The sequence below is a fragment of the Rhamphochromis longiceps genome, linkage group LG6 (genome assembly GCF_057381845.1).
Source record: "Rhamphochromis longiceps isolate RC_006_pf linkage group LG6, R_longiceps_female_GT1.1, whole genome shotgun sequence".
NCBI lineage: Eukaryota > Metazoa > Chordata > Actinopteri > Cichliformes > Cichlidae > Rhamphochromis > Rhamphochromis longiceps.
Genome location: NC_140562.1, coordinates 36,782,125 through 36,794,131, shown reverse-complemented (window position 1 = coordinate 36,794,131; position 12,007 = coordinate 36,782,125). Strand labels below are relative to the sequence as shown.

Here is a 12,007-nt window from a genome sequence, read left to right as displayed (position 1 = left end):
AAACAAAGACTGACACTAATTAAGACTAAACTAAAACAATTTCAAACAATAAGAAGTAAAGTGAAATAAGAAAACTCACTCTGGAAACTAAACTGAACTAAAAGGAAAAAGTCAGAATGAAAGAAAATTAAAATTAATTGTAAAATACAACAGTATAATAACATTTGCTTGGAATGGTGTGCAATGAGGCACTTTACTTATTTGGGAAAAGTAATCTTTTAACGGCATTTAGATTAACATTTGCATCTATGGTGGTGGCATACAAATCCAACATTTTTAAAAACTGTAGAAAGTATATTCAACCCATTTAAAAGTGAAAAATCGAATCAACCATAAAGTATTGTCAAATAAAAATACCATAATTTCTTACAGGTTTAACAAAAAGCTTCAGTTTTTGGGACATACCAAAGAATTTAGTATTTTAAATGAATCAGCAGGCCAGCTGAACATGGGGAAATCTGAAATCAATCTACAGGTAGATCTCCAATCCAACGTGCATAGAGTATAAACTTTTCAAAAGAAAAAAAATTAAATATATTGATGTTTCCAAATTTGCTTTCCAAACAAAATCACTTTTTCTGAGAAACTTAAATGCATTTTATGAGAATTTTGTGAAACCACTGATAGCAGTGTTCTACAAATTAATAGACCAATAAGAGCTTATTTCTGGTTTAGTACATATTCTGTGTGTCTGCTGGTAAATAAAAAAAGTGTCTTTTAATCTAGTTTTATAATCGAGGACGAACCCTTTCAGGAGTTTTATTCTCGTCTTATGTTCTCGTTCAAAATTAAATTCTTCAGGCACTAAATCAGAAGTATAAAATCCTCCAAATCTGTCATTAGATCTTTTTGTACAGCTGTGTTTAATTTCTGCTTCACATTATCTTTGTTACAGGAGATTTACTGAAAACCAAAAACATTGTGGGGAATCGTCCATGTAGAAGTAAACGTGTAGTAAAATATTAATACATTAACCAGTGTGTAACATCAAACTTTGTTTTCTATATTATAGAGGCTCTGAATAATGAACATGACCAAATGTTCATTTTTTTAAATAATTCAATATCTTTTACTGATCTCACACTACAGTGGTGTGCCGGAAGTCTGTACGAAAATAAGTCTGCCTGCCTTCCTCCACCCACACTTCCCACAGCTGTAGTTGACCTTATTGACCCACTTTTGTTTAGTTATTTCAAATCACATTTGACGGTCTTGATTTCTGAAAAAGCTGCAGAGCGCTAGATGAGTTTCTTTAATTAGTTGAAATATGTAACAGGAGACACCTGAGGCACACAGGATTACACTTTATTAAGTTGAAAATGTTCCAAGTGTGAGCTTTTGGTGTTCTTGGATTCAAAACAAATAATTCAAAAGAACAGTTTACCGTTTTATGAAATTTGCACGCTAACATTGCTAAGACTTTAATGAGAGGATTGAGACCGTGTGTGTGCGTGTGGGGCCAAACAGCAACTAGCTTATGTTAGTATAAAGACAGAATAGTTAATCTACTATGTAGAACAACTTTTAAAACTATATATTGTTTTAGAATTTTTATTAGTGTACAGATTTGATGAATAACAGTCAACCCCCTTTTATTACACCTGCTTTAATTTCCATTAATACAAATATCTGCTCGGCTCATTTAAGCATGTAGATGCAGCCAAAGTTCAAACTGAGCATCAGAATCTGGAAGAAAGGTGATTTAAGTGACTTTAAATGTGGCATGGTGGTTGGTGCCACACAGACTGGTGGGGTATTTCAGAAACTGCTGATCTGCTGGGATTTTCCCAAACAATCATCTCTATGGTTTACAGAGACAGTGGGGAAAAAATATCCAGTGATTTTCTCTTGGAGAAAAATCACATGTCAAAGTTTACCCATGTCCAAGGTGAGTGGGTAAACTGCCACAACCTGAAAGGAGAGTAACAGTAGCCACTTGTTAAAACCAAGCAATGCAGAAAAGCCAAAGTTCAAACAGTATGTCACCCTTTGAAGCAGGTGGGCTACAGCAGTAGCAGACCACACCTAACATGATAACACTTGTGAACAGCCCAGGAAAGAGGTGATGGTCTAACGGTGTCTTGTACATTTTCTTGGCGCATTTTGGGTCCTTTAGTACCAACTGAGCATCATTTTAACACTACAGCCCACCTGAATATTTTTTCTTACGTTTATAACCACAGTGCAACCGGATGCCAGTCTAATAGAGCATGTTTGGGGTAGAAGAAGAGATTCAGATCATGGATATGAAACAAATGCCATGAAGCACTGAGGCAGTTCAGAAGGAGAAGCCATCTTTTACATGTAAAACATGCAACTTGTATTACATACCTCAAAAACATATAATAAACTAACAGCACTGCACTTCTGTTGAATCCTTATTCAGACACTTTTGATGAAGTGTGTGTGTGTGTGTGTGTGTGTGTGTGTGTGTGTGTGTGTGTGTGTGTGTGTGTGTGTGTGTGTGTGTGTGTGTGTGTGTGTGTGTGTGTACAGTCTCGCAATTTTACGCCCAGACACAGCCTAGTTAGCATACAGAGGTCCTGTTTGAACTTTGACCTCTCTGTGTAATAAGGTTCTGAGTCTTTTCCTGGATCATTAACATCAACTGCTCTGGTAATTACAACACTGCAGATGAGGGTGAACATCAAGGGGCAGGGGAGGGGTGAGAGGAGGGAAGGATGACATAAACAGAGATGTCTTATAGAAAGAAATGTGTTTCTTTATGCAGGCGAGGTCGGCGTTTGGATGCTGGGAGTTTCATCACTTTTCATTTTGAGAATATTACAAACGCAGTAGAGCCACGCAAGGAGCTTTCCATCAAACTAAATGCTACAGCATACACCGATGAGCCACGGCATTAAAAAATAATGGCAGCTGTCCTGATATTCACGTGGATGTACCACACACCTAAACACTGTTGCTGCCACTGCAACAGCCAAACAATGTACCTCATGGTACCCAAAGGTTTCGCTGCCAGTGTACTGGTTTTTATCAGCACAGGTGTCTGTGTCCTGATGGGTCAGAGCTGTTTTTACTGGCGCAAGGAGGACACACACAGTGTTAAGCAGATGGGTTTTAATGCTGTGGCTGACAGATGAATATTTCCCTGGTCCATTTAACTCAAATTGCACCCTCCAGCTTTTTATTGAGCACTGGTGCTGAAGGTGGTATGTCACGTAAAATTGATAAAACTTACTGAGAACCACTGATCTACTGAGAGGCTCTAATAGGCACATTTCAATGTGCAAACTTTTAGAGACCACCTGCCATAAAAAAACAAGAAAACAAACATGCAGAAATAGAAATGCATCAAAAACACATTTTATTTAGTATTTAGTTAGCAAGTAAATAACTGTAAGTTACATTCTTAATATAAGATGGATTATGGGCTTTATTTTATCATTTTTTTTTTATAAACAGTAAGTTCATGGATGACAACTATAATTGTATTTTAGCACTGTAAATATCATTTTAAGTAAAGCGCTTACAGATCTCGGTGGAGTAACTGTTACAGCAACATAATAAATGATAGAGGCTCTCAGTGACATCATCCAGAGCCCTGACTAGAGGGGAAAAAAATAATTTTGAGCAGTTTGAAGCCTGAGCGTTTTACTCAGAATATGTCAGTGATGTTGTTTTGGTTAAGCTGGGCTTTTGTGTATCTTGACAGATTTATTAGCTTATGGAAATGTCATTTAATTTTCCAGACAGATGAAGGGATTTTTCACCGCCTTTCCAAATATCTGAGTTTTATTTTGGATGCTTGCATTATTTTAGATTTTTCCAAAGTTATTAGCCCTGCTGAGGCTATAGTGTATTCTTTTTCCTGGATAACAGCCGACAGTCATTTGTTGTAGGTCTAACACACATCTCCTGAATAATCCCAGCACATTCTTCTTTGTCAGATCCCTCAAGCTCCTCTACATTTTATGGTCTTCTGGCATGGATCTTGGTCCTCAGTTCAGCCAACAGATTTTAAATGAGATTTCATTGCACAGTCCATTCCTGTGCAGGGTTCCAGTGATTGTCTTCTTTGAGACTACAATTCCTGTCTTGGTTAAATTATTCACTAGTATCTCTGCAGTTGTTCTGCGGTCTAGGCACACGTCTCACTCATTTCTTAATCTTTTGCTTCCTACCTCTGCCAGGCTTGTTCTATACTGTGTGGCTCTCTTGAAGTACTTGATGATACCTCTTGGTCTGGTTATTGACCCTTGGAAACGCTGTGATAACTCTGCTTTGTGAGCATCAACAATGTTTTTTCTCAAACTTTGGAAAAAAGTGAAAGTTCAAACCCTTGCTGAGGTTTTTGCGCTATGTGTAAATTGGAAGATTACGCTCAGTTTTAACTTGATTTCACAAGCTTTAAGCACTAAAAGTGAAACGCATCATCATGCAGCAGTGGTTTGTGCTAGGGCTAATTAAAAATGTCAGGTTTTTTTTAGGGGGTTAAAAATCTGTTAAGTGCAAATAGAATATATTTTTGTTTCCTGAAGAAAACTAGCATGTTTAGAAATGCTATGCTGAAAATCCTTTGCTCTCTTTTTAGGGGCGCTAGCAATTTTGTCCTCATCCGTAATTTGGTTTATACTTCTGTTCAAGAACAAGTACCTGCCAAATCATGACTACCATAAACCTCTGCTGTGTTTTAATTTTAGCGCTAATGAGCAAATATTACATTTAACTGGCAAACCATCAACATGCTAGTAGTAGTAATTAGCTAAAAACGTCACTCTGCTGGAACGCAATCCACTGGATGCTAACTACATTCAATATAATTCGGAAACTAACAGTTAAACTCAGTATGTGTGCACATCAGAAATCCTACGTTATTACATTTATTTGTAATACAGGTGTCATTATGCACGTGGCTTATTAGTAGGTTTGTATAATGAACTTTAGCTTCAATGACAGCTCCTGTGTCTGGAAACAATTCCACTGAAAATTTCCAGCATAAATCTCATCTTTATGTTGCAGTCTTTCCTGTTTGTTTCCCCTGTGTGTCTGTGTCTCCACATGTTCATTTCGCCTCTTAATAAAGAGCTGCACTAACTCAACAGATGCTCAAAGGAAGGTGGCACATCTGGCTTTGAAAAATGGGTGAAGTGGCAGAAACTGATCTGTGGTGCTCTCTGTGTTCCTCGGCTCTTATTCCTGTTGTGTTTTTCTTTCTATCATCTTTCTGGAGAACATTGACCTTTACGCGTTTTGTGTGCCACGGTGTGATTGTCTCTGGAAAAACTGAAAAAGTAAGGGGGGGTCTGCAGAGACGTGCGGCACGAGGCTCCTTGTTTGTGTGTGTGTAAGTGTAAATAGCATTTTTCAAAAATATGACCTTATCCAAAACCAATACAATCTGTCATTGATGAGAGGCATCCTGAGGCACTTCAGCAGGCTTCATCATCCATATGGGAGGTCATGAACACGCTGACGGCACAATCTCAGATCATACACTTAATCGCAAACACAGACATGTGGTCTATAAATACTTGAATGAAAATGAGCAGGATTTCTATCGTTTTGGTAAAATGACAGACAAGAGATCTGGATTATAAATTTATGCTAACTATAATAATAATATGTTGCTTACAGTAAAGGTAATACAATGTTTGGGTGAATAATCACTGTTTGTAATGTGTGTTTAGCCCCTTGAGCACTCCTGATTAAGTGTGTTGATCTGCCGAATCAGAAGCACACACCTATAGTTTGTCATTATCTTCTATGTCATGATAGATTTTGTGAAAAATGTGTTCTACTGAAACAAAGACTTTTCAATGCAGATATTATGGCATGTTGTGAGACATCACAGGGTTAAGGTATGAATATTCTAAATTCCTTTTATTTTTCTCAAAAACAGTGAGGTGAAGGTGGTTCCTCATTACTGATAGTGACTTTCTGGGATCTCACAGAATGACGTGTGTTTATTATATTCATCAGCAAGTAACTACCAACCCAGTAGCGCTCCGGACTGCTGTGCATCTCTCTTTAGATGTTTAAACTGTCTCGTTCCCTCCTTTCGTCTGTGTGTAGGATGTACGATGTTGGAGGTCAAAGAACAGAGCGGAGGAAGTGGATTGGCTGTTTCGAGGACGTCAGGGCGGTGCTATTCGTGGTATCGCTCAGCGGATACGACATGACCCTGGTGGAAGAGCCTTCTGTGGTACAGCATGCACAGAATCACTCATTCACAAATGTTTGTTTTGTTAAGTGACCGAACGTAGAAGTCTTTTTTTAATTTATTCATTTATTGATTTATTTTTTAGGTCAGACTACTATTAAAGACAGAGTTTAAAGTGAAAGTGTGTCTGCTGTTCTCTCTGCAGCTGTTTGATGGTTGTAATATCTTCTCTCTGCAGAATCGTCTTCAAGAGAGCATGAAGCTCTTCTCCTCCATCTGCAATAATATCTTCTTCCGCAGCACATCCATGGTGAGAAACTCATCTTTGACCTCAGGAGGGTAGATGTGAGTCCACAGAGCGTCATCATAGGAAGGAGACGTGTTTTATTCATAGACTGGCTTTATAATTGTTCACTTTTTAAAATCAGAAATATGTTGTGAAACTGCATAAGTGATGATTCTGTGCTTAAGTGGGCTAGTTTTATTCATTATCATCTTATCAGACTGGTAATTTGTACAAAACAAATTCAGTTCTCTCAACGAGGACTGACAGTAGCTCCCAACAGTTTTTGGCTTAAGGGGAAAAGTTGAAGGGATCACAAAAAATGATCGGATCCATCAGGAAAACGTAATGGCAATATCTGCTGAGATATTTCAGTCTGACCGCTATTGGTGTTACATTTCAGTCTCATTTTATCAGGCAGCTGTGGCTCAGGTGCTAGAGAGCGTAAGCTACTATCCACATAAAGTAAGATGAAATACTTTATTTAGCCTAGAAGCTGGCAAATTACATGAAAAACAACTTTCCTCAATGAAACTGATATATTAACACAAGATAAAATGGATCAAAGAGGGAAAGAAATACACAAAAGAAGGGGCTCAGATGATTTTTTTTCTTTTTAAAGTGAAGTGCTCAATAGATCAAAATTTAATTGTAATACAATAAAGAGTTTAATAAGTAAAATCTGATGAATGAATGCAGATGTGATACTGTGATTCCCGTGGGAGTGGAAGCAGTGCTGAGCAAGTGGCTAGGAAGCTGTCTCATGTTACAGAAAAGGTTTCAACTAAGTCAAATCTTCAGCTGAATATTGATGAAGTTGATAACAACACACTTTGTAACAAAATACCAGCAGAGACCATTTCCAAACTTTTTTTTTTTTTCATCATCATAAAATAGAAAACGTTGAAGTCAAATATTTATTATTTTATCTCCTTCACTTGGCTTTTCAAAACACAAAAGAAGACGTGCAAGTTATGAAAATATAACAAAGCTACTTTTCTGCAAGTTTGAAAGGAATTTGAAGGAAACTGCTGCTCGTGTTGCAACATTATAACCAATCCTTTAAAAATCAAGTCCTACATAGCAAACTGTTGCAGTTTCGTCTTTATAACACTCGTAGTCAATATAACATTTCAAGTTCTGGGAATTTACCTCTATATTCAGGTATGCATCTCATTTTAAAGACTGTTTTTTGTCCTAAAACATTTAAGGACAGAGCTCAGAGCAGCTCGAGGGGAGTCTAAAGCTCCTTCGAGAAGTTGTGCTTTCTCTCAATGCGCCACAAAAGAAAGTAGTAAACGTCCTGTGAACATGAATCTCTTAATAGTTGTTTAATGTTTAAGTTCCTTTTAAAGATTAATGCTATATAAGTTTGATGGTTCTTGATGGTTGTTATTTTTATCAGACTTGGGTTTGTTTTGTGATTCTATATCAGCTGCCGTGTTTCAGTTTGTTAGGCCGAGAATCTCAGTTACATTTTTATAGGTCTTGTTTGTTTTTTGTGCATTTTATTCCTGTTTGACTTGCTCGGGGACTGCAGATGGAAATTAGCTAGTGGCTAAATCTGATAAAATGCATCTCTTCTCTTGGGAGAGTGATGTTCTTGTACAAAGTCCCTGACAAATAAATACAAACAGAAAAAGATGTCCTTGAGTGTCTAATGTAATATACTCCTTCCTATCTTGTTAACCCTCCTGTAACACCATGTTGCTCCAAGACTTATGTTGGAAACCACTTTATTATATTTTTACAAGGTTACAGCGTAAAGCGATGGAAAGGAAAATGTTAAACATGTCTTTCTGTGAGACGGGAGAGAGACTTTGCCTTTGTTTTAAAGTCAAAAAACAAAAAGGACCCGTCCAGAAAAGGTGGGAACCTCGGTTCAGTTTGACAGCTCGGCTCAGGCGGGCAGAGCTCGCCGATGAATCGAGGAGAAATTAGTTAAATCTTTGTCGCTCTCCAATTGTTCCCTATGACACCACGAGACGAGCATAAAGCTAATGTGTCTGGTAAATGTTGTTTCCACACACGGATCGCTGTCTCTGCCTTTTGTCTCTCAGCGCGCTGTCACTTGCAATTAAACGGCGAGTTGTAATTAGGATGATCTTTGGCTCTCTGTTTTTCCATTCCCATTTCTGGTTGACGATCACAGTAAAACAACTGTGTAATGAACTTGTTTAGTTTATTCCACCTAACTTGAGTTTGCGGTCCACTTAGAATACAGTGATGCAAAGGCTGCGACCTCTTTTTAACACTTTTGATTAACCTTTGGAAAAAGGAAACTCCAATCTCTGAGAAAACAAAGGCCTTTTTTTGCTTTATTTAACTTAAAGTTTTAAGTTGTGTGTGTATTATAGAAAATCTCTTCATGTGATTGTTTCTGTATTGCACCAAATCCTCTCCTAGTAGGTTATTCATTTTTACGCTATAAAAAAAACGTATTTAAGGCTTCATTAGAGCCAAATAGGCAATTAAGTATCTTTGTGTGACGTGTTTATGTGCAGGGTTGTGTGTGTGTGGACCTGCATGTTAACATGGCCAACAGGCTCATTAAACAAAAGTGTTTAATGATACCCTTTTTTTTTATATGTGGGAGGGAAATTTGTAACCTCCACCTCAATTAACTTTTCACTTTGGCTGGTCAGTGATAATTGCACACCTAGGTGTCGCTCAATTTCTTGTTCATTGAAAATGTGCACAACCTTTCCCCTCTGTTGTTATTATTGGAAAAAACTAGTCCTTGTTTTTTTTTTTTTTTTTGTGATCAGACAGGCCAGAAAGGGAAAACCTGGTCTGAGTTTTAATTGGTACACTACAAAGCCAAAAGTAGCAGTGTAGTTTAGTTGTAGTCAGGTTGAGGAAGTAAACAAAGAGACAGATTTACGAAAGGAGTCGCTGAGGTTGTGGAACTCGACTGCAGGAAAGTGCGCGACAGATTACTGAACATTGATGTGAGCGAAGCCATTGATCCACCATCAACACGCGATGTTTGTGTCAACACAGCTATTGATTTTTGCATTTAATGTGAATATTTGTGATTTATTAGAGTGGATTTCATGTTTTTCCACAGTTACTGCAGAGTTTTAGTTGCAAACGTGATCTTTCACAGTTGTTCTTTCACACTGATTTTCCTCTTGTTATGAACTCCTTCTCTCAGCTCATTGTTTTTCTCTCTTTGCAGATTTTATTCATGAACAAGATAGACCTTTTTCAAGACAAGATCTTGCACTCTGGGCGACATCTGCGGTTGTATTTACCGCAATTTAAAGGTAGGATTGATATTCATTAGGAATGTTATTACCACGGTCAGCATAATAGCATGCAAAAGTCCATGGCTGTGTCCAGAATCACTCAGTAGACAGTAAGTTCACCATCTTGCAGTGCTGTCTGAAAGCACAGTGCATTTAGAGCTGCATAGAAAGTACTGCACAATTTATGGTAACTACCCAAACATTGAATACCATCATGAAAAACAGCAGATGCATCACAGCCTGAATTTGTCTTTAGATGCTCGCTATCATATGTGTTTATAATAAAAAATTAATGTTGGTATTTATCTGTTTGGCCAACACTGAGCTGCCAGGTTTTAGTGTTTAAAAATCATCAATACTATGTCAAAACTTTTTAAATTATCAAGAGTTAAATGAAGCTTACACGTTTTACAAATATAGATATTTGCTGTCATAAAAGCATAAATTTAGTCCAGCGTCACCTAGGGGATTTAAACGCGTACAATGAATGATGAGCTCTTAGCCTGCTGCAAACTGTGATATTTTGGGGGGATTTCTGCATCTGCTCAACATTTCACTTCTCGTGTCTCAGTGGGCTCAACAGGGGCCGTGTCCCCTCTGCTCGCATGCAAATGTCAATAAAAATGCTAAAACACTTGGGATTGGGGTCAGCCTGCAGAGCAAGAGTCTATTTCACACTGACCTCAGATGTGATGATGAGTAATACAGCAGCTCCCGGCATTTTTATGTGTGTAGGCTGTGTTTTTGTTTGCTTGGAGCTGACAGAAGTTGGATGGCTGGACTGTTGATTCATTATTTTCTAGTTTAGCTTCTCTGCTTGGTTAGTATCAGTCGTGGAAATGGACTAAGTGCATTTATTCAAGTGCTGTTATTAAGTCCAATTTTGAAGCAAGCTGCAGTGCACAGACACACAAATCTGCTAATTAGTGCTTAGTAACAGACTAATGAAACACTAGAATTTCACTTATTAAAACTGAAGCACAAACTTCAAGCTGTTATTTGTCAGATAATGCCATTTATTGCTTGAAAAAGTACCAACAGCACAAACACAGATGAGAGGTCCAGTTAGGTTAGTCAGATATGGTTGGGAGGAGGCTTGGTGGACAGCTGTCTGCTCCAGCTGCCCTGTGTGGGTACACCTGTCAATCAATGTGGCCACAACTTTAATTTAAAGCCTGTGACCACGTAGTTTTCTCTTGAATTAAGAAAATATCCAAACGGTACAGTTATTAAAAAAGATCTTTCTACTTCATCCCAGTATTTATTCTTATCTAGTATAAAATGTTACTACAACTTGCTTTTTATTCCTTTCCTCTCTCATAAATCATCTCACGACTTCTTTTATTTTTAGACCCTACTACAGAAGATTCACAGTTCAAAATAATCATTATTTATCATAAACGGCACCTTGGTTTGACCTCTGAATTCGTCCTCTGGCTGAAATAAACTCCTCTGTTTAACTCCTCTCCCTTTAAACCGCTTTTCCTCAGAAGTGCTGCGCCTCGCAAACAAAAGGTTTGAACATCAAGCAGGTGGAGCTGCTCGGATATCCGCTCTGTCACATCACAGAGAACAAAAAAACTGAAAAGCAAACCGTTTAAAACCGAGTGTTCAAAGCAGTCTGAACATTCTGCCTCACAGGGATTACTCATGTATGCCTAAATTTAATGATTTAAAAATGCTGGTCGTGATTAAAATGAGATTAAAATAAACATTCACCATTTCAAATCATGACCACTGGCATTACAGTGGAACAGTAATGACAGAAAATAAGGAAAAGTATAATATAACATCTTGTGCAAATTTATAATTTGGCTAAAAAATGGAGATAAACCTAAAAAAAACTTTGGGATTCACCAAATCTACAACCTGATCATTTTTAATATGAATGAAAGCACTGGGCAGCTCAGCAACACCAAAAACATTTGAATGATAGTAAAGTGCACGATGACAGGATTATTTCCATGGTTAAGAAAATTAACTTTCACACATCTTACCAAGTCATTTACTAATCAGGTTGGTGGTTCGATCCAGTTAACCTTCAGTCACTCACTGCTCCAACCTGGATGCCAAAATATGTTCACTGGAATGTGAAGGTGAAACCATGCCAGCAAAATGCCGCCCACAGCATAACAGAATTACTGAATAACCTCACTTGAGGGGTAAAGGGTTCCAATTTTTCCTTCAATAAATCACCCAGTAATAGCTTATGAGACCGTGTGTGCGTGTCCTAACTGCACGTATTTATTAAATCTCAATGTAAAATAATCAGACTGACCAATTTTCAGAATTTCTTGGTTGAGTTTTCACATCAGTGAAAAGTTACGATTCATTACTTCATTCACAGAAATC

At 37.7% G+C, this 12,007-nt stretch overlaps 1 protein-coding gene across 1 annotated transcript in view; it reads left to right on the top strand.

The window, feature by feature from the left end:
• Window positions 1-12,007, top strand: part of gnav1 (guanine nucleotide binding protein (G protein) alpha v1) — a 35,826-nt gene that overhangs the window by 21,203 nt on the left and 2,616 nt on the right. The window contains exons 6-8 of the mRNA XM_085410513.1: window positions 6,034-6,163; window positions 6,360-6,431; window positions 9,586-9,673. Of these exons, the coding sequence (XP_085266639.1) occupies window positions 6,034-6,163; window positions 6,360-6,431; window positions 9,586-9,673 (290 nt within the window). The remainder of the gene's footprint in view (window positions 1-6,033; window positions 6,164-6,359; window positions 6,432-9,585; window positions 9,674-12,007) is intronic.